This window comes from Aythya marila (assembly GCF_965140915.1).
Source record: "Aythya marila genome assembly, chromosome: 6".
In the NCBI taxonomy this organism is placed as follows: Eukaryota; Metazoa; Chordata; class Aves; order Anseriformes; family Anatidae; genus Aythya; species Aythya marila.
Genome location: NC_139047.1, coordinates 23,519,975 through 23,543,056, shown reverse-complemented (window position 1 = coordinate 23,543,056; position 23,082 = coordinate 23,519,975). Strand labels below are relative to the sequence as shown.

The window sequence follows — 23,082 nt, the reverse complement described above, 5'->3', positions numbered from 1 at the left end:
GGGATCCTCAGCACTCAGTGGAGGAAACGGGAAATTTACTTCAGTGAAAGACCACGGGCTGTTGCTCTTGATGTAGATAAATCTTTTTATTAGGCTTGATGTAAGTTTCAGTCTGCCTTATAAAGAAGGTGAGGAGAGGGTTTCCAAGCAGAAGTCAGCTGAACAAAGTCAAAGTTTACACTGAACTTAATGACTTTTTGCTATTTGCTCTCTCTATATCCCATCTGTTTATCAGTGCCTCACCTCCTTGCACCTGCCCTGGTGTGTTCTTCTAGCAGCATAACCTAATCCTGCTGGTGAAAAGTAGGGGAAAAGGAAAGGAGTCCTCCTCTCCCAAAGGCTTAGCAGGGGAGTAGGAGAGGGAGCCTCTCTCTCACCCAGGGAATGGCAAGGACACAGGGTCCAGAAGACAAGAGAGGGGCAGTAGGCATGGGGGGCATGCAGTAGTGAAGCTGTTGGGGAAGGGACCGAGTCCCTTTGTCATGAGGCTGGTGCTCATCATACCTGAGGGGGCTGCTTCCCACCCTCTGGTTCCCCCAGCAGGGTTCCCAGCCGGAGGAAGGAAGGGGTCTCCCCTGCCATTCAGAGAGCAGTGTGGACAACTTTTTTATAGGAGACCTACCTGCCTTATCGACACAGTTCCCACTGAAAGTGATTACAGAAATTTGGTGCTAGCCCTACGACAGTAAACATTTTAGGTTCATTAAGATTTAGTAACATTTTTTATCAGAACCTCTGAGTGAAAGATGTTTGTCTGTGCAAGTCTGTGCACACTTGCATTTAAACTCTGCACAAGTTTTAACATCAAATAGACTGGATTTATTAAAAACAAAGAAACACCACTTCACAGTAACATAAGAAAGACTTGGTACTGAGAAACAACAATGTTTAATAGGAAAAGTTAATCTAATACAACAAAAGCAAAACACAAAACATAATACAGAATTTAATGATGTTTTAAATGAACATAACCTATAAACATATGTACATTTCTGGGCAATATGTATATTATATATATAAAGAAATGCCAATGACTAGTCAACAGATAATGCAAATGCACACAGAAAAATATGGTAAAATACGGATTTTTTACAGTATCTATTGAGTGTACTTAAGTAATGAAAAATAAAGACTCAAGATGATTCCATCAAAACTTACAGAGTGCAAGAGGGAAAAATATAATGGTAATGCTTTCCACAAACAACCAATGTACTTATGCAAAATGGAGAAAAAAAGTGTTTGAAGTTACAGGGTTTTGTTGTTGTATTTGGAAGGAAGGCTGCATAAGAGGTCAGACAGTACAATTGTCTCACACAACAGGTGTCAGCAGAGATTTGAACCGAATACTTTCAGATGGGAAATACTGTGGGGTTGAGTAGGGGAAAAAAGACTGTATCTTATATAGTACAGAGAGTGAGACGTTCTCATGAACAGTTTTGATACTGCTTTGATCTGCCCACAGCTACACAGGTAGCGTTTAGCTGCAATGGAGTGATATAGGCAAAGCTCTGGGAGCTGACATTTATCAACATCACACGTGTTGCAGTGACCATCTTTCACAAGAACAGAATAACAGCAGGATTAAAATCCTGGTGTCTTGTCTACACTCACTTTCTCATCAATGCACTGGCCTTCTGAAGGGAGTTTAGTGTTTACAGGACCCTTTTAGATTTTGAAGTCATCATCTTCTCCCTACCTTCTGCTTCATTTTTATTTTCCTTTATTTCAGAGAGCTATTGCCCGCTATTCTCCTTCAAGTAGAAGCCTTCATTTAGAAAATCTTCAGAGAATCTGGTGTTAAGGACTTTGTCTCTGCTGCTGAAATAACTGCACTGGTAAGAGGCTGTGAAACTCTTTGGTCTGACCCACTGTTGCGGTGGTCATCCATCCTTCTGCCACTCTGGCCACTTAGTTATCTGCGTTGCATCCTAAAGCCCTCAGGCTCCCGTGATATGTCATACTAGAGAGAATTTGGACAAGAAAAGGAAAAAAGAGTTTCTCATGGTCAGAAAGATTTTTTCTCAGAATAGCTCAGCATGTAACACAGTGCACATGGTAGCCCAATAAGCAACACATCAGCCCTCATGGAAAACCAAATGTATTTCACAGACAGATTTTCAACAGGTTTTCATCAACAAAAAGTTGACATCTTTGGAAAGTTAGAAAAGCCAAAATCCATGTGAATCTGATCAGTTAACTAACTATATGGATGTATTTCTTCTTTTAGCTGGCAGCTTTTTAAAAGTTCTTTTTTTTAAACATCAGGCTTCTGTGTTGCTTTTATCATGGCATAGGCCTCAATTCTGCAAGACATGTAAGTGTATTGCAATTAAACAAATTGTCTTCAGTATACAGGGGTAGTTTCTCAGACTGCAAAGGTCTAAGATGTTGTTTAAAGAGTTCTGAATGGACAAAGCACTCCCTATTTACTGGATATGTGCAGAACCCAACAAATCACTCATATCACTTCTCAAGTCCCTGCTTCCTTCACAGCTCCCTTGCAGAATACAAGGATAAAACAGTCAGTTTTTCAGAACACACATGCAGCTCATGACACTTTTTTGCTGAACAGGCTCCCCCATGCTACATGAATGCAAAAGCTGTGCTATTTTTTTCATGGCACTTTGCACTTCACCCCTTTTCAGTGCTGTAGGAATTGCAGAGGTTTATTGCTGTGAACTACACAGCTCAGAGAGACAGGGGGAGGATGCTGTCTGTCTGTGTAGCTGTGCCAGCTTAAACTGACTGTGAATCTTTCATGAAGCTGCAACTGGGGAGCACCACTGCAGCACTTGTATCAAATTTTAGTATCAAATTTTACTACAACTATCTTAAAATAAGCACACGTTGCAATGGCTTGTGATGCTTCCATGTGCCCCTGTGCTGAAGGATGTCTGCAGTTGATGTAGAAAAAGGTCCTATCATACAGCAGACCTCTGGGCAGCCAGACTGTTGCTTAGACCTTTGCTTTTCACCTATGACACTTGTGACTCAGGAATGACCAATAGGGCTTAAAAAAGGTCTTCACGAGATGTCTGCTGATCTTTGTGTTAGGGAACTTTTTTCAGCTGCAGCTACAGTCCTTTGGCTGTCTTTGTGACGCTCCATCCCTTTAGATCAAGGGAGGGAGACAGAGTGGAGTTTAGGTTCCAGCAATGTCAGTAGCCCACAACACCACAGTCCAGGAACACAGTTCCCATAGGACTGTATGAAACACTTACCACATCATCATAATCCCCGTCCATAAAACGATTCCTGTTTGAGGAACGAGCCTCATACGGGTTTGGCTGATACCCTGGATTTCCATGGCCAGAAGTGGTCTGGACTCTGGGGAAGATCCTAGTCTCACTAGAGGTATCAGGATTGGAATGTTTTGGCTTTATCAAGCTCTTTTTCTCTGGATCTTGACTGTGTTTGGCTCTTCAGAGGAAACAAAACAAAAACAAACAAAAAAAAGAGTTTTTAAAAGACCTTTAAAAGTACCTTACCTATTCAGATGTCCCTCCACCTTATTTTGAATGCTCAGTCCTGTTCTGAAACATGCAATGGATTTTTCTAGCATACATCTTGCAAAATCCCTTGTAATCAGTGGCAGAGTGCAAACTTGGCATCTCTTATCACAGATGGGGATAAGCTGCTAGGAAAGACAGAGGGCAACTTTGACCTCTCAGCTAGATCCTGAACTGAAGGAGTTTCCTTGACCACCACTAGCTCTGACTGACTATTCAGAGGAGGAAATGAGACATCCATTAGGTCCAGTTTAGAAAAGTTGCCTTCTTGCTGGCAGCAAAAGCTTCACAGTCAAATGATGTGTTTGAATTGCCTGTGATCACAAGTCCACATTTCTCACACACTCAGCACTAGCTTGTGCACTGAAGGTGAAGTATGTTCATTATGGCAGGTCTTATGATAGTCTTTACTTGGGCAGCACTTAAAGCAAAGGCAGAGAAGGTGCTTGAATGTTTATTTATTGTATGGACAGAGGGGAGGAGGTTCATCTGTAAACAGGAATTCACCAGTAGACTAGGAATAGTAAGAATTAAAGAGATGCCTGGCTACTGATGGCTACAGAACTTAAATGAACTTGATGGCCCAGGTTCATTTTTGCAACCACAGTTGCAAAAGTGCAACTACTTTTGCAGCCCTGTCCCTCTCTAAATTTCTGCTTAGTTCTCTAGTAACACACAGCAATGCACTTTCTATTCAATTGTCAGAAATACTCTTACCTTACTGAAACAACTGAGACTGCTACCACTAAACACAGGATAATGGCTCCAAAAACTGTGCCCACTATTATAAGGATGAGTTCAAAATCTGGAAAAAACAAAGATACAGCAATTCAAAACTCGTGGCAAATATTGAAGCTCTTGCTGTTAAAATAAAAAATAAATAAAAATAATAATAAAAAAAATGTTATTCATTCCTAGGCTCCTGATGCTGCTTTAGTCCAACTGTCTGTGTGGACACTGAAAGCTGTAAATTAATGCACTAATTTGCATTAAAGACTCTTCTGGATGGCTATTTTGATTCTAGCTCAGGTTTCTAAACCCATGCACTGAATGGCTTCACATATGGTTGTTCCATTATAACTGGGGAACAGGAAGGACCAGGAGGATATAGGGGTTGCTTAAGCTAAAATTGCTGCTAACGAGTAGTTATTTGACTCCCACAGGCACACTAGGTACTTAGGGCAGACTGATTTAGGGTGTCTATTATGTGGCCCTGTGAACACTGAATAAATATTTGATATCTGAACAAATGTTTGGCAAGGAAAATTCAATTTCACTGACCTTGCTGTAGAAACAGGATAACTAACCAAGGAAGACCTGGATTCTGCATATCTCCCTTCAAATATGAATGGAATTGCTACTACAACCTACGTATAGCTCTCCATAGCCACAGTAAAGAAAAGACTAAGAATGGTGTCCTGTAGGGCATCATTTCAAGAAAAGGGCAGGATGAATAAGACAGTCTCTTGAGCTGCCCAACCTTACTGCTTGGGGATCCCTGTCTGATTTTTTAAGTTTACCATTTAATATACTGAATGCCTACTGTAGACATGCACAACATGAAACCATCAACCAGCAGAGCAATCAAGCAAAATCTTAATCATATTGGGGGCATATATCAAGACACCAGGGAGTATGATTTCTCAGAAGAATATTACATCAAACATGTGTAAAGTATCCTTGATTACTGCTCAGCAACTGCTTACATTATTACACACTAAGTGCCATGTAGAGAAGATGGGGTTATTAATGGAGTTTATTATTAAAGGGTCTCAAATTTGTGCTTAAATTCCCAATGTCTGTGTTGGTTTTGTACATATTTAGTGTTTTCATTTGCTTTAAGAAAAAGGCATTAAGATTTCCAAAACTTTCCCCAAAAATGCATATTCCATAGGATGAAAAATATCCTTCCTGCCAGATATTTATACCTGGAAAGCTACTTTGTGCTGCACTACAACCACCATTAGCCAATCTACAAAATTTTAGGCATAGACAACAGAAAATGTTCTGAATTTAAGCATGTGCAAATGCTAGCAGAGATGAAGGATGTCCCCTCCTAATTTATATGACAGTGGAATTTGGAGAGGGTGCACAGAACAGCTGCAAAACAGACTCAGAAAATGGAAAAAGCTTTGGAAAGCCAGTCTGATTAGTTTGTCCCAACAATTACAATTATGGGACAACACAGTTGGGTCCATCATCTCTTCACCGGTACAGGATACTAGATATTAAACAGTGCTTGCAAGGTAAAGCACAAACAAGAGCTAGTAGTTGGATATTACAGCAGGAACATTTCAAGTGAAAGCAATTCACTGATGTTTTATGAGAGTGAATAATTACAGGGAGTGATTAATTACAGGGGAAACTAATCTGTCGGTGGTGCTAAATTCAGCATTGCATATCTTCAGATGAGGACTAAAAGCTTTTCCGCCAAATAACCTGTGTTTGACTAAAAGCTATCAGGCTTAATGAAGAGGTCATTAAAAGAAATGCTACCATCTGTCTGAATGTGAGATTCAAGAATTCGGTCTTTCAGGCAACAGTGGAATTTCACTCATTCTTTTCTAACATCTTCCTGCTATCACTATAGAATGATCACACCTCTAAAGGCTACTACTTGTTATTTTTGTTATCTCAAGCAAGTTAAACATTAATGGGTATTTTTCCATGCTATAATTCAAAATCAGAAATTCTTGTACTTACTGTTCTCACAGTTCTGTCCAGAGTAGCCCACTGGACAGCTACATGAGACAAGAAAGAAAAAAAAGGTGAAAAAGAAAGACAATGTCATTCAGCGGATGATCACAAAATAATAGTAATTACCACACTTTATCATAAAATATTTCTGCAATATTCGCTCATTACAGGTTTCCTTTTTGATTCTATCTAAATATTAAATTTAGTTTCATTGTTAGAGGAAAACAATCTGAGATTTTCAGGATGATTGGTAAGCTGGGAACTCAAAGTTTCAGGTTCTCAGCCTGAAAAAATGCGAAAAAGGACTAATCTCTTCGAAGAACTAACCTGTGGATCCCTAAAACACTTGTAATTGCAACCTGCTGCTGAAAAATATTCTTCATCAAAAGTTTCAGTATAAGGTCTGTAAGGTCTGGTTACTCTTTGTCTTCCTCCCATACTAGTTTCTTAAATTTAAAATATATTGACATCATGGTAAGAAGTGATTCCATTCTGTGCAGAGCAGCAGTAACAATAAAAAGTGGTGAATTAGCAGTTTGGAGAAGTAAGGTCCTACTTCTTATCCACAAGAACAGAGCACAACAACCTTCTTAGCTTTACCAGCAAACAACTCTGCTCTGTTCTGAATGTGAGCTGACAGCAATACCCGCAGAGGGAAAACCAAGACAAAATAACATAGGTCTGAAACTTATCAGGGAACAAAGTCCCTCCTAATACCAGAGGAAATTTTCCAGGGATTTGAGGCAATTCTTGCACTACTGCAGGTTGCTTACTGAACACTTCAGCATACAAATTCCTGCAGCTTAGTTACTCTGGAAGAATAGTTTATGTCTATGGGAGTATCCCACAAAATAGGTGTGAGGTAGTTTATCTTCTTCACTGGATCACAGGTGACCTTGGGCCTCCATGACTTTCCTCTGGGGTATTATGAGTGCATACCAACAGCTAATGCCAAGGAGCTAAACCATCGTAACATGTGACAATGTGTGAATTTGTCTACCTGCTAACCACCTCAGGCACCTCCCTGATTCACATAGCTGCAGGCTGTTCTTTTAGACTGAGGGTGACCCTGTTTTAGATATTTTTTTTTTTTTTGACACTATTTTTCTTCCCTAACTACCTACAACGTAGGAATGCAGAAAAAAGCTGACCACTCACCTTACACATTTTTGGCCCTCCCTCTTAAAGTTAGTCATGCAATGGCATTGTGGAACCCCATCTTCTCTGGAACAGTACTCGTTGTCATCTGCAGAGCAGTCACTACTGCAATCTGTTTTCAGAGGGAAAAATACAGTGTATTGAAGATAGCACCAAAACAAAACAAAACAAAACAAAACACAAAAACTTTGTAGAACACCATCTTGGAAACATTTCTATATTCTAATGATACTATAAAACCTGGGATAATTTCCACACACACACATTTTTATTTTTTTTAATTGAAATGCAAACACACACAACTTTGTTGTGCTTCAAAACAGCAGAATAGGTTTTTTTTAGGGTTGTATGTAGGTAGAACAGAACCTGAAATACAAAAGCACAAAATGAGAACTAAGAACTAATGAGAACTTGTTCAAAACATCTGAACAGTTCAGAACTGGGATCATCTAGGCTTCATCTTGCATAGGCAATCCAATTATCCTACAGTTTGATCTCACAACAGATGATCTATACTGCAAATGATCTAAAACTGGATCGTATTTAGACAGGGTAGGAGCCATAAAGGCCTACACCAGACAGCATCTCATTGGTCTTTATTGTAGCCAACTTTCATGATTTTATCACGAGAGTTTGTAATATTTGTTGTTTTTCTTAAAATGTCGCATCTTTTCTGTAGTGTAAAAAAATTTAGTTTTCATAGCAAGAAAATACCGTACATCTCAGGTCTCTGGAGAATTGTTAAAATACAAGAAGAGTACTGTGAAAATTCAAAGCAAGCAATCAAATAAAAACTCAATTAAACAATTAACAGGTCCAAAAATTCATTAATTACACAAATATTTGTTTAAACATGGGTAATGCAATCCTGGAACTACCAACAGGGGACATAGTTTTAACAGATCATTGTGGTGAATACTTAGACTTCCAGTTCTGTTTGCATTTCCATAGCTGCCTTCAGGTAGCATGTGGAGTTTATTCCCAAAATATGTCCTAGCAGAGAAAGCTGTGATATAAGATTAATTTTGTTCCACTCTTTATCCGTATAGGTTTCAGTTCTTGCCAAGAGTTTAACAATGAATTTAAATAGTTGCCCAATCACTGATTTCAGTGATACTTTTCTCAGGCTTTAGTGATTTATTTTACTGGAATAGAATTATGGACGTGTTCAAAGTGAAACGTGAGAATGTGTCTCTATTGCTTGCTTAATATGACACGTGTTTCCTGACTTTTAGAGCTCAGAGCATTTGAGAATTCAAAAAGACTGAGACGGGATGACCAGGTCAGCCTTTGAGGGGTAAATAAAGTAGCAAGGTTCTTACCTGAACAAGAAAGAACATCCCACGCTGTCTTTGATAAACCGCTTTTGCACTTGCATTCTGGATACTCACTTTCTTGACATTCTGTGGTTGCATTATCACAATTAAAAACAGCACAATGGGTTGTACCTTTAAAAGAGAAATGGTCAGGAAGCAAACATGAGTACTAATAGTATCCTTTCATAGAAAGTAGTACAATTGCTGAGTAAGCCATAAACCATTTTTTTTAGCAGTTCTGAATAAAAAATTATGTCTTTTTTTTTGAGGGGACATCACTTACTGCAGGCATTTGGACCAGTCCTTTCTTTTCTCTTGCCCATCACCACTTAAGGCCCTGTTTCCATTGTATCTTCATTGACATTCTGTTTCTCAGCCTCCTGCAACTGCCTCCATATCTTCCTTCCTCCCCACCACCCCCGCCCCAAACCAGTATAGAAAGATGGAAATTCTACCCATAAGTTCATATTCTGAACACTGATTTTCTAGCTCACCCTAAAAAAAATAAGAAGAAATATACATAAAAATATATATTTTAAGAATTCCAGCACTATTTCTTTAGTATTCTGTACAACTGAACTGTGAGGGCCAGATCTCATGGAGTTCTGCACAGATTTAAATGTTTATGGGCATGCAGCTCACTGCATGACAAATATCAGTATGATGTTTGCCAAGCAGGTTGTTCTTCAGATCCATGTTCCAATGCTGGCAACAGTTAACAGAGCTCAGTGGGTGGCATACAGTGGAGGAATGGAGGTATGTGATTGCACCAATACTTTGTGAGCTGTCAGGTTTTCTGTTTTCTCCTCATATTTAGGACTAGCACATAGGAAATGTCAAGGCTGAGGTGGATACAGTCATCTTGGAGACCAAACTCAGGCTATAAGCTATGAACTGGATTCTTTTAATTATTAGCTACACCTTTAGCAAAAGCTAATTTCAAAATGTGAGCACCTTAAAAAAAAAAAAAAAAATCCTTTCTTTATTACAAAAATGCTCTCCAAGAATTACACTTTTAGTAATTCAGGATTTTACAGGTTTAGCATCGCCTAGCTGAGCATCTAATCAGTGAGGGTTCTTATCAATAAATATGGTCAATTATGGAAGAAAATATCTAAAGAAAGTTTCATCCTCTTTTTCCAGTAAAACACTGGTTTATTCTGAGAAGCAAAATCTATGTCTGCAATGGTTTTGTCCTGTTTTCTTCAGACGCTTAACGCTCATCAGATTAAAATCAACATGCCATTGCTTATTTGGCAATAATTATTTTCCATCACCTGCAAACACAGGAGGTAGAAAGCTTTAGTAAGACAAAAAAGCCCAGCACTGAATGCTTGATTCCTCAAAATCATGTTAGATCGAACACTCAGCTCCTTAAAATCAACAAGGTTTATGCTCTAATGAGCTTTGCTGCATACAGAAATGTTCCAATCAACTTTGAAAATAATCAATTCTGCCTCAATTGATTATTTACTTCAACAGTAAGGAATTACATACTGTCGTAGGATTTCAGGTAGCCGGACTGGGTTTTATTTTTTATTTTTTCAGAAACAGTTTCGGTGGTTTCTTTTGTGTTTTTCTCAAATATGTTCATCACTGTTATGTTCACTCCAAAATTTTCACTTCTGGTGTTTCCTGTAGTAACACTGAGAAATACAGATGATAACATCATTTTAACATCTCAAATAACCCATATAGGTAAAAAGCTAGATGCAAAGACAGCAGAAGATTTCTTCCAAACTTCCCCCTCCCCCCTAACTTCTTTCATCCCACAACATAGGTAGTTGCTAAGGCACCTGAAAATGAGTTCAAGGCTTACTCACGAATCCAGTAACAGCCATCTTCTTTTACACACAAACGTAAATGGAATGCTGGTAAGCAAAAGCAGTTGGGTTTCATGCTAACAGTGTAACTCCTTTGTGTGCTGTTGGCATGAAAGTGCTATGAAACTAATGTTTTTTTTTTACTGAGCTAGCTTCAAACCTGTTGCAGTGTGGAAGATCTAATCCACTAGATCCCAATTTTTCATAGTCTTATCAGCCTGGGCTGTCATTGAAGACTGACTTGGAGAGGCCACCCTGAAGCACAGTGAGGACAATTCGGGGTATGGCCACAATGAAGTCAGAAGTGTCTGTTCACACTATATTTATGACAACTTCACATTAGCTGGATTGGGTTCAGCTGGATAGCGATCTCCTTGGCATGAGGTGCAGCGCAGCAGTGACTATTCTTCAGCTTGAACTTCATAGTGCTCGGACATGCACACAAATTCCTTTAAATGGCAGATTGCTGTAGTGCCTTAAAAAGTTACTGTGCCCCATGTGTTTGTCACAACCACTCTGATGGAAGTTACTGCCCTCACAACTCTTCTAGAACAACAGTCTGCTTAATTGATCAAGCCACAGGATTAGCTGAAAGGGTTTACACTGCTCCATGTGCTATCAAGCCAGATTTTGCTTGATGTGGTTAGGGAGTGTGTGCAGAGAAGATGGCAAAGCTCTCAGAACAGTAATCTGTAGCAGATGGGGATGGGAAGAGAAGGACATGTTGCAGTGTCCACCTACACCAGCAAAGGACCTATGCCCACAGCCCATTCAATAACCTTTTTGTTCAGCCTGCCATCAGGGAAGACCGGCAAATACGGAAAGAAATGCAGTGGGTTTCTGTAGTGAGGCCATTTCTGAAATTAAATTGGGACTCCAAGTTGGACATATTCATTGGAACTTCAGTGTTAACTGTTACATTTTCAGAGGCATGTCAGCCATCACAGGAACAAACTGCCTAGTCACTGGCACAGTGCTGTATCCTACACGGTGATAAAAGTGGGAGATCCACTGTGGAGCTATCACAGCCTGCCCACTTCACAGACCTATCAGAAATCTATAGACATAGAGCAAAAATGGAGCAGGGATTTTAAAAATAGCAAATGAATGGCGTGATTTAACAACAGTAATATTGAACTGAATTCATCCCATATTCTTTCTTGAACTGAGGACTCCACAGGAAACAGATTAAAAAGAGGTCTGTGGGAAGCACACAAAGCAAGCTTCACACACAGTGGAAAAAACAAACTGGCAAACTTACTGAACTTTCACGATGACAGTCTGTTTGTAGTCTGTTAAGTTAAATGCTTCCTCAAACTGTAAAAGATAAATGAATTAGAGTTAAAGCCAAGCAGAAACATAGACCATAATCCCATGAAGCACTGATTCTTCAGCTGTGAATTTTTGACCCAGAACACATTACCATGGGCACAAATAAACTAATCAGTCACATCAGCCATGCAAGATACTGCAGAAGAGGAGCTGTGGGGTGATGCTGCAAAACAGGAAGTACGGGAGAGCAGTGGATGAATGGAGAGACATGAGTTGCATGAATGGCAAGCAGTGCATTTGGGCAGGTTGGATGGACAGCTACAGACACTGCCTTGCAGACTTACCACTTAGAAGGAAGTCTGCAGTATCAGCCTACATAGATGCAGAGAGAAAAGGGAGAAATAGACATCCTTACAGATGGCGCATGTCACTAACATGCAATCAAGTGGGATCATCAGGGGCTGATCTTGTGGGGAGAAACACAGCACTGATAAAAGTACAAGGGGATGGATGGGGTCAGTAGAAAAGTCACTGCTCTCCCTCACACTGTGTGAAGCAGGGAACAACTAGTGGAGGCAGCCAACTGCCACATACACAGGAGGCACCATAAGAAAAGGAAAAAGTGCCTAAGACAGCTGAAATGAAAGATAAACTATCCTTCTTTATAATAAAATGAAAATCGTTTTTATGTTATTTTCACTTTTTATAGTATTACATATCTATTCTAGTGCTTCATGTCATGTAGTCATGACATGAAAAAATGTCGGACCAAAAAAATGAGCAGACTTTTTTTTTTTAACATTCTGAAGGGACAACTTTTGGTTACTCCCTGCTAAGAATTTCACAGGAAGCAATATAATAACACAAAGAATTTGTAAGCCATGTGTGATGACTTCTGATTAATATTTCATTAATATTTCATATTATCTGATTGGGTCTCTGGCAGAGGTGCAGACCTCTTCTTCCTTCCTTTTTTGGGGGCTAAGTGGTCCTTTGGAACCCTTGGGTGATCCTTGTGGGTCCCTTCCAACTCAGATATTCTACGGTTCTCTGATTCCTTACTTCCAGAAAAATGACCTAAGCGAATCCCCTGGTTTGCTTACAGAGCAGTGTGAATTCAACATTTTATCTTACTTCTACACGAAGTCCATTACAAGACTTTATCCATAGTCACAGAATGCTCAACATGTGTAATATCCATTTCATTGATATAATTAAAATATGGATACTGGTATGCTTATGGAAGAGACATTATTTAGGTATTTAGACACAGCTAGACAGTCGTTCTGAAAAGTTTGTGCTTTGTGGAAAGGATGGGGAAAGGACAGGGAAAAGATAGGGAAAGGATAGGGAAAGGATAGAAGTTTTTTTTTTTTGTTTTTATTCAACTGCTGAGTATTACTGAGTCCTCAGAAAGCAGTAGAGATCAGAAACTAAATGTTTTGGAAAACTTTGCTTCACCCAATGGTTTATGGAGAGAGAATGGTGCTTTCACATACAGAGCAATCTGAGGACTTCCCAGAACACTGGGAATTGCCAATATTGCTTTATCTCAGGTGCAACCCTTCCTTCAGCAAGAGCCATACATATAGTCATCTGAGGGCAAAATTCAACTCTTTAATGAATAGGTCTAAGTGAGTGTGAAGTATTCTCTGAAAGTAGATTTCCTAACTGAAACTATCTTAGGCTATACCTTAAAGGCAGCACGTATCCCCTCTGTCTGCATCACATTCAGTAAAGCATTAAATATGCAGGAAAGTTTAAAAATAAAGTCACTCACAAAATCTGTTAAATTTTCGGACATCTGTTGATACAGTTCGGAATTTACAGTTTCAATATTCTTAGGGTAAGTTTCTGCCAGTATAATGGTCCCTGGGAATACTTTCCCTGCAATGAAAACAGAGGTTATTAATTTATTAGAAACCATTCAAGAAATTTGGGTTTTACCTTAGGGTTCTCCAGCCTTCAGAGATGAGGAAATACAGCACAAAAAAAAAAAAACAATCTTTACTATTTTTCATATATCCATGGAGGATTTGGTATGGAGCAAATGTCTGCTCCATCAGTTCAGCAGCAATAGGGTACATACCCTGGCTACCTGAGAAGCAGGCAGGATCCTGGTCTCAATTAAACTGGACAGACTGTGAAATTGAATGACATTAACTATAAGCATGATCCAAAGCTAACAAAAGACTCCATCTGAGGTGTTACAGAATTTAGTGATATACATTAAAGACTAAATCTGCAGTCACAGCCACTAAGCAGCTAACATGGTTCACCATATCTAAAACAAAAATTGGTGTCTACCTGTTTGCTTCGGCTCACATGTAAATTTGGTAGTCCTACCTGCTGGCACTTAAATAACAAGCCCCCTTTGCTCCCATGCTTGTCCTTCAACAGCATCTCAGAGGTGCATTTCAACAGGACTTTGATGAAAGATTAGCAAGAGGGAAAATCAAGGCAAATATTCTGTCTTTATAGGCTTGGGCTTTCATAAATCTTGGCCATAAATATAATGCAAGCTTACACTTGCATTACTTTCCTGGTTTTCACACATTTTGATCTCCAGCATGCCTGACACTCAGGGAATTCACCTTCTTTTCTTATCACATTAACCTCTTTGGCTGTTACTGTTTTGTGAGATAACAATCTAGGTCATTGTAGAAGTGGCTGTCTGCAAAACAAGGCATTATTCACCAGCTATTTTCCCAGACTGATTATGTTTTCAATTATAACATGAGAACCAGGCATGTGGGAAGAAAACTCCACTTGAGCAGTTATCTATGAAGTACCTAAAATATAGATTGCAGTTATCTTAAATATAGATTGCTGTCCTGCAACTCACCTGGATAACAAGTACTGTTGTTGTAGTAGAATCCATAGGGGCACTGGCAGTCATAGGTGGAATACATAGAAATACATTTAGCCGAACTTCCTCCGCAAGGATTTTGGTCGCATGGATCTGCTGATACAAAGATGAAAGATGTTGATGTCAAGATTTCTATGAATTTGCAATAGTCAAGCTTCATTACATTCCCACGAGAAGAGCATATTCCCCCAAGCTCAGGAACACAGACTGGACACAGCTGGTCCAGTTATGCACACAACCTAGGCTCCCTGCAGGAATGCTACCTCCACTTGAGCAAGGAAGATCTGCAGAGGTGATTCCAACTGTTGGAAAGAGGTGATGTTGAGGACACCCACCAGCTTCTGGATGCACTATTCATGACAGTCTGCTCTGTGGCAGTCCTTTGGTGAAACTGTGAAGCAGCAACTATTTATACATGGGAAGGATGTGTGAAATAGATGTGGGTCTTTGAGTCTAATTATGAGGTCTGAGTCCCTGCTCAGAAAGGGAGTTTTGTGAACTCCTCCCCAGCACTTCTCCCTTGCAGCAAAGATCAGCCAGGAAGGAGAAGGTGTCAGGAGAGGAGATTCAGCCTTGTCCTTGGGTTCTGTGACACCTCCTCTACAGAAACTCAGGCAAGGCTGGTTAAAAGAAAAGGCCATCCCCAATGGGAATGAGTAACCCCAGAGTGTCCCTATGACGGTTGATTTGAGGGATTTTTCATCCTTACCTGATGATGGTTTTGTTGTAGTTGTAGCAGCAGGTGTCACAGTTGTTGTAGTTGTGTTTTCTGATGAAGGAAAAACAAAAGACATTGTAGTGCTACTTCATGGTGTGTGGAGGAAAGGTCTTAGGGAACTCTTGTGTGTGCAGAAGAACCTCTGAGCAGATAAGGAGGAGAGGTGTGTGGGGTTCAGTGGGGGGACGTGTGGCAGCATTAAATCCACCTCACTAAGGCAGCTCTGCACAGATGACTCTGACTGCCAGAGCAGGTCAAGGGCACCCAGCAGTCCCTGAACTCATTACCCACAATAGCCTCCTTGGCAGCACTTTGGGGAAACTGTGAAGCAGCAACTGTTTCTGCATGGCAAGGATGTGTGAAATAGATGGGGATCCTCACGTCTGATCCAGGAGGCTGAGAGCCTCACCAGGAGAGGACCAGGTTGTGAACTCCTCCCCAGCACTCCTCCCTCACAGCAAAGGCCAGCTAGGAAGGAGAAGGAAGTCAGGAGAGGAGACTCAGCTTTGTCCTGGGGCTCCACAACTTCACCAACAGAGAAACCCTTTGAAACTCATGCTAGAATATGAGACACTGGCTGTGGGAGCTCTGGAGCTCCATGGAATGAGTAACCACAAAGCTTCCTCATAACGGGCAGCCTGAGGGATTTTTCATCCTTACCTTCTGTTGCATTTGTTGTAGAGTTAGCAGTAGGTGTCATGCTTGTTGTCTCTGTTGAAGGGAAAACAGAAGATATTGTAGTGCTACTTCACGGTGTGTGGAGGAGAGGTCTTGGGGAACTGCTGCATGTGCAGAACAACCTCTGGGCAGATTAGGAGGAGAGCTGTGTGGGGTACAGTGGGCCATCCCACCCCCCCTCCCGGACAGTGCTGCCTTTGGGCTGTCCCAGGGCCTGATGACCCTGTGATGTGTCTGTGACTTCTCTCTCTGCAGTTCCTAGTCTTGAGCACATTTCCCACAAGGAGAGTGCATTTGCCCCAGCTTAGCTGCACTTATGGGACACAGGCAGCTCTTTTTCCAGCAGACATGTGTCTCTCAGTGGGAACAGAAAAGTTCCATCTGCCTTACCCAGGCAGCTCTGCACAGGTGACTCCTGCTGCCAGGGTAGATCAAGGGCACCCAACAATTCCTTAGCACACTACCCATTGTGGCCTGCTCTGTGGCAGTCTTTTGGAGAAATGGTGAAGCAGCAACTGTTTCTGCATGGCAAGGATGTATGAAATAGATGGGGGTCCTCACGTGTGATCCAGGAGGCTGAGAGCCTCACCAGGAGAGGACCAGGTTGTGAACTCCTCCCTAGCACTCTTCCCTCACAGCAAAGACCAGCCAGGAAAGAGAAGAAAGTCAGGGGAGGAGACTCAGCCTTGTCCTGGCACTCTGCAACTCCTCCTCCAAGAGAAACTAAGGGTAAACTAGGCAGGGGAATACACCACTGCCTATCAGGGCTCTGGGGCTCCATGCAGCAAGTAACCCTAATGTGTCCTCCTAAGGGGCACCCTGAGGGATTTTTCATCCTTACCTTCTGTTGCATTTGTTGCAGTTGTAGCAGGAGGTGACACATTTGTTGTATCTGTGGTTTCTGATGAAGGGAAAACAAAAGACACTGTAGTGCTGTTTCATAGTTTGTGGTGGAACAACTGTGTGTGCAGAACAATCTCTGGGCAGCTAAGGAGGAGAGTTGCATGGGGCACAGAGTGCCATCCCAGGGCAGCCGTGCCCTGCCTCTGGGCTCTCCCAGGCCCTGATGACTCCATAGCATGAGGTGTCCTTGTATTCTCTCCCCACAATCTCTGGTCTTGAGCACATTCACCACAAGAGCAGTGCCTTTGCCCCAGTTCAGCTCCATCGATGCCAGGTACCAGAAGAGGATGAAAGCAGCCACTAGCCAATAAAGGCACCCGCCATCATGGCCTGCTCTGCAGCCACCCTTTTGGGGAAACTGTGGAGCTGCATCTCTGTCCGTATGGCAAGGATGTCTGAAATAGATGTGGGCCTTGGAGCATAATCAGGGAGGCCAAGTCCCCATTTCCATCCCTGATCATGCTCTAAAGAGCTACAGCAGCAACTCCCTGCAGAGTCTGATCAGAACTTGCCCTAGCTACCAGGTCTAGAGGGATCCTCTTGCATCCAGGACAGGTCTGGGAGGAAAAGGCAACAAGCAGGAAAAGATCAGCCTCTTCAAATTGTGCCCAACACTTCCCCTTGCAGCAATAACCGGAAAGGGAAGAGAAGGGAAGCAGGAGAGGAGAGTCAGCCTTTGTCCTGAGGCTCTGCTACACCCCCACCAGCACAGAAACCCAGGCAGGGGAATACACCACTCCCTGAGGTAGAGGGGGGCTCTGGAGATCCATCGACTGAATAGCCCCAACGTGTCCTCATAAGGGGCAGGCTGAGGGATTTTTCACCCTTACCTTCTGTTGGTTCTGTTGTATAGTTAGCAGTAGGTGTCACAGTTGTATTTGTGTTTCCTGATGAAAAGAAAAGAAGAGACATCATAGATCTACTTCAAGGTCCATGGAGGAGAGTTCCAGGGAAGAAGTTTGTGCAGAATTACCTCTGCATATGTAAGGAGGGGAGATATGGGGTGTTCAGTGGGTGAACCTGTGGCAGCCTTCCCTGCACCTGGCTAAAGCAGCTCTGCACAGGTGACTCCCACTGCCAGATCAAAGGCACCCAACATACCCTGAACACACTACCCATCGTGGCCTGCTCTGCAGCAGTCTTTCTGGGAACCGGCAACCGTTTCTGCATGGCAAGGATGTGTGAAATAGATGGGGATCCTCACGTCTGATCCAGGAGGCTGAGAGCCTCACCAGGAGAGGACCAGGTTGTGAACTCCTCCCTAGCACTCCTCCCGCACAGCAAAGGCCAGCCAGGAAGGAGGAGGAAGTCGGGAGAGGAGATTCAGCCTTGTCCTGGCGCTCTGCGACTCCTCCTCCAGATAAACTAAGGGTAGACCAGGCAGGGGAATACACCACTGCCTATCAGGGCTCTGGGGCTCCATGCAGTGAGTAACCCCAATGTGTCCTCTTAGGGGCAGCCTGAGGGATTTTTCATCCTTACCTTCTGTTGCATTTGTTGCAGAGTTAGCAAGAGATGACACATTTGTTGTATCTGTGGTTCCTGATGAAGGAAAAACAAAAGACACTGTAGTGCTACTCCATGGTGTGTGGAGGAGAGGTGTTGGGGAACCGCTGTGTGTGCAGAACAACCTCTGGGCAGTTTAGGAGGGGAGCTGAGTGGTGTCCACTGGGCCATTCCAGGGCAGCTTTGCCCTGCCTCTGGGCTGTCCAGGCTCTGATGACTCTGTAGTGCGATGTGGTTTGGGCTCGTCTTTAAAAACCTCCTTTCTTGAGCACATTTTCCACAAGGGAAGTACGTCCCGCCCCCCCCCCCTCCCCCCCCAGCTCAGCCGTACTTCCCAGCCACAGACAGTTCTGTTGCCAGCAGACATGTGTCTCCCAGTGGGAAAGTTCCCTCTGCCTCTGATTTTTCATTATTCTTTTTCTTCTCATTATAGTTCTTTCTGAATGAGAAGAAATCTGGCTGATTCTAGGAACAGTTGAGGAAAAAGAAGTTTCCTCCAGTTTGGTTTCAGCATTACCTGTTACTGTGTTAACTCTCAACTCTTTTGTCTAATTATATTTAGAATATTGTCTTTATTGTGCTTTTTTGATTTGTTTGTTTGCTTTTTTTTATTTAAAAAGTACCATTCTTAACTTTTGTTATAAAGATGTAAAAGATTTTTGGGTGTTGGGGGTTTGCTTGTTTCATTTGTGTGCGAAGTAAAGAAAGCAACTAATAACACAGGCTTGCTGTTAAATTCATTGTACTGATAAACAGCCAGTTTGGATCATGTGATATAACTTCAATCTGAGGTATTTAATTATTATGAGTTAGGAATAAATGTATTTAATCTCAGTTAATGCTGATGCAATCATAATTTAATCTAAACTATAAACAATACAGATGGAAGGCTAATATTGTGGCTAACACCCTTGGCACTAGCATACTCTTACAGCTGGTATATTAAATAAAATACTGCAAATGACTCTAAAATCTCCCCCCCCCCCCAAAAAAAAAAAAAAAAAAAAAAAAAAAGGCACCTCCCTTCAAGAACTTTTACAGGCCTTCAAAAATCCCAAACAGAAGTAAATTTAATAGACTTTGTTCTTCTGATCAATAAAGTTGATTTGGAAATGCATGTCAAAAAGACGAGGCCTAAGGTAATCCATTAGTCTCCTCAGGATGGAGAGGAAATGCCAGAAACTGTGCCAGTTCTCTGCCAAGCCTTCTGCCTTCACTTGTCCCTGAGTCCCGTAGGCTGCAATCAGCTCCCTGGTCAACATGAAGAAATGTACATTTTGGCTGTAATCACGATAGTATCTATGAGTCTATGCTGGCCACAGGCTGTGGGTTTGGTGCCTTGTTCTAGATTGCCTTCTCAAACTCAATGTTACAGCCTTAATGTCATGCAGAGCTAGTCCTTGGCCTACAACAGCTGTTAGCCCCATAAAGACTCTGGCTAACAGCTCTCCAGGAGTACCTTTGGACTCAGGAAGAATCACATCTGTGGTGACTGCAGTGCGCATGAGCTACCGTTGGGCTTGTTGAAGGTAAACTGAGCAAAGGTGGCTCTTTTATGGCCATATTTGCCCAGACCCGACCTTCCACGGAAGGAAATAGGATGTATAATAGACGTTTACCATGGAGATAAAGTAATGGATCTTAAGATGCAGGCTATGGAACAACAGACATCTGACTGCTGAGCAGAGCAGGGAGTTTGTAAGTACTCTGCAAATGGACACATCATACAAAGCTTTTACAATGTTTGCTCAGAATGAAAAAGGTTTCTGGTCAGGGCTGACCTAATACAAAATCTGCTCAAGTCAGTGAAAGCCTCCCCTCGCTTCCAGTACTTCTTGGGTCAAGATTTTTCACATCTTGTTGCTATCCAGAAACAGAAAACCAGACAACTGACAGTCATGAAGATTTCTACACTTATAATTTATGGTTAAAAATCAGTCTGTAGCATGTTGTAGATGTTGCTGTAAATACTTATGTTCACTCACAGTACTCAGTGGAGACTCACTACCATCTGTCACCGTCTGAAACAAGCTTGATAGCATCAGTGAAGGTCTTAGTTTAGCTCATATCTCTTTAAAGTAGCTGGGATTTCCTCTCACAGGTTCAAGATGCCACAAAACTCTTCATATAACTAACTTAACTAATTAACCTTAACTAATTAACCTAACTAACCTTAAATAATACTGACTCCTCTGCTACCCTGGAACTGTCACTGAATACCAGGGACAGGCAAGTTCAGGCTGATGCTCTGACCTACAACCACCAAAATTGTCACAATGCTAGAAAAACTATTGAGATTTAAGGAATGACACACGCCCTTGCATTTGAATAGACTATAGTGCAGCCCTCTGCCATCTGAGTTGGTGAAGTTCCAATTAATTAGTTTTAATCGAAGGGGAAGAAATGCTCAGTGAGCCAGCTCAGGCAGTACTGCTTTCCAGATTGATTGTTTAAGGAGATTCCATTCGGAAGGCCAGCGGCAGCACTCCTTTTCCCTGGGTGCTGGGGTAGAACACTCATCTTTTGTTATGACTGTAACAGAGCTTGAATTACCTGGGTTTAGTCTACAGGTTCTGAAAACTGCTCTTGGAACAGGCTAAATTAGGTTAATCACAAGCACCAGCGCTTTTTCATTGTTCTGTGAACAACGAAAACTGTTTTCCTGCAGTAACATATTTCATCACTAATTAATCAAAATCTAGACGTCCTGAATTGTGTTTGGCCACCGACCTTCAGTCTCTCAACAGCTGTTAAAAGCACTAAGCAATCCATTCACTGTAACAGAATAGCTTCCCCAACAAATCCCAAAGCAGAAGATAGTGTTTCTTACCGACTGAAAGGCTCAGCACCAGTCCGAGCAACACAGTGAAGAATACACAGAATCTCATTGCTGCTTCTGTTGCTGCTGCTACTCGCTGTTAAACTTGAGAGAAAGTGCTTTTCTCTTCTAGCGGCAGCTCATTTAAGGTCTCAGCCACAGGTAGAGTTCAGCCCTGAGCTGACGTCATGGTGGCAAGTGGCAAATGACAGATCCAAGCTGTTTTTTCTCTTCCTCCTGTGTCTGGGAGGAGATTTCTGGATCTGCAATATTCTTACTGTAAGCCATAAACACTTGAGACCTGTTGACACAAGGAAGTTAGCGCTAAATAATTTGACCTGTGAACTGACAGGACACTAGCTAGCCCCTGCCAGCTCTATGTACAGCCACTTTCAGTGCAAGTTAAGTGGAGGTTGCAGTATCGTCTGTTCTTAAAGTGGAAGAAGCTATCTTATACCAAGGCATGCTAAGGATGCATTTAGAGTACTTGGGACATACACACACACCCTTTGCAATAAATTACCAGAATAGATGAGCTCTATGCCTCAGACCCCCAACTTCTCTGTCCTTAAAAGCAAAAGTTTACACCAAAGCACTTCTTATTGCTCAGCAGGGTAAAAAGCAACAGAAAATAACTGCATCTTGGACGTCAAAGAAACCAAATTCTCCTTGGCCATTGTGGCAATGATTATTGCTGTTCTGTTTGCCTATATGGGAGCCTGCAGCAGATCCGGAAATGGGAAATAGTGCAGAATGCCATGAAGTAACACAGCCATGACACAAGGAAAACTTGTGGGATAGAGAGACTTTTTGAAACTGCATCTCAGGAAGCCTCTGAAAATTGCTACATAGAGACCAAGATGGGAAAAAAGGCCTGTGCACAGGATCTGTTTCTCCCAATCCCTCTTATTCTCACCTGCCTCACCTACCCAAGCTCTCTAGCTGAATAGTGCATTTATTCTAGTTTATGCTCTAGTAAAATGCACTTCTTCAGATCAGCAGACATCCCATGGTGGTTTCCAGTTCCTCCTTTTCAAGCAAAGGTGTCATTTCTCTCGCTTTGAAGGTACGGCTGACCCCGGATCCTGCCACAGCTACCAGTAAAGCCCTTCTGAGAAATAAGCACAGGCTATCCTGTCATTCTCAGCCACAGACAAAAAGGGTGAGCAAACCATTGGTGTTTCCCCCTGCAAAGCCACCTCAGGAATCTGTGGAGTTGCTCTCCTCTGGTAAACACCCCAGCCAGCAACATTAGCAGGTTGTGAACAATTTCCAAATGCAAAATGATAGCTTTGCATGTGGAAGGCTTCTTCCCGTCCTTCACCTGCTTTTGTTTGATCTGCTGTGCTAACAAGACATGCAGTCTCGTGTACTAATCTAATATATTCAGAGGGTGGCTCTCTTTGTATGCAAGAGGGTAGACAGCATCAGAAGTATTACTCAAGTTGTTTGCAAGCATGGAGATGTCTTCAACTTTTAACTTTTGCTGAACCAGGAAATATCAGTGGCTTGCAGATAGCAAATTTGGTTGAGTGCCTCTCTGATTCTGCAGGGAGTGACCGATCTTGTCCCTCTGTGCCCTGTCAGAGGGGCCGTGACAGGTCTTGGAACCCAGTCGTGGGGGCTGCCCCCAGCGTTCCTGAGGTGGTGGGACAGGCCCTGGCTTCAGGGCTTGGCACTACCAGGAACCCTTTGTTGCCCAAGTCCCAGGGATGTGTGAAATGGCCAGGGCTCAGGGTACCCCTGAGGAGCAGGCTCAGCCCTGCTCAGGGCCCTCACAGCACCCCTCACCTCATGCTCAGCACGGCTGTCCTG

The 23,082-nt window shown here is 42.2% G+C and overlaps 1 protein-coding gene across 4 annotated transcripts; it reads right to left on the bottom strand.

The window, feature by feature from the left end:
• Positions 1-835: 835 nt before the first annotated feature.
• On the bottom strand, positions 836-21,506 carry MUC13 (mucin 13, cell surface associated). 4 transcript variants are annotated; one of them, XM_082762960.1, is made up of 15 exons: positions 21,280-21,504; positions 17,774-17,830; positions 16,882-16,941; positions 16,023-16,073; positions 15,354-15,413; positions 14,621-14,740; positions 13,556-13,662; positions 11,765-11,820; positions 10,178-10,326; positions 8,687-8,812; positions 7,365-7,476; positions 6,213-6,250; positions 4,227-4,314; positions 3,222-3,420; positions 836-1,960 (listed from the first exon to the last, which is right to left on the bottom strand). In XM_082762960.1, the coding sequence occupies exons 1-15, from the start codon at positions 21,335-21,337 to the stop codon at positions 1,913-1,915; spliced, it is 1,329 nt and encodes a 442-aa protein (XP_082619086.1). In that variant the 5' UTR covers positions 21,338-21,504; the 3' UTR covers positions 836-1,912. The 4 variants fall into 4 exon arrangements, with proteins under 4 accessions (XP_082619086.1, XP_082619087.1, XP_082619088.1 ...); XM_082762961.1 differs by having other exon boundaries at positions 14,621-14,737; XM_082762962.1 differs by lacking the exons at positions 16,023-16,073; positions 16,882-16,941 and having other exon boundaries at positions 21,280-21,506.
• Positions 21,507-23,082: the final 1,576 nt, after the last annotated feature.

Excerpts from the sequence above, each read along its gene's own strand:
- MUC13 (XM_082762960.1), bottom strand. The coding sequence starts at position 21,337 with ATGAGATTCTGTGTATTCTTCACTGTGTTGCTCGGACTGGTGCTGAGC. Across the intron at positions 11,821-13,555 it reads CCGAAAATTTAACAGATTTT|TTTGAGGAAGCATTTAACTT; the intron begins GTGAGTGACTTT and ends TATCTTTTACAG. Across the intron at positions 8,813-10,177 it reads CTACCTGAAATCCTACGACA|GTACAACCCATTGTGCTGTT; the intron begins GTATGTAATTCC and ends TCTCTTTTAAAG.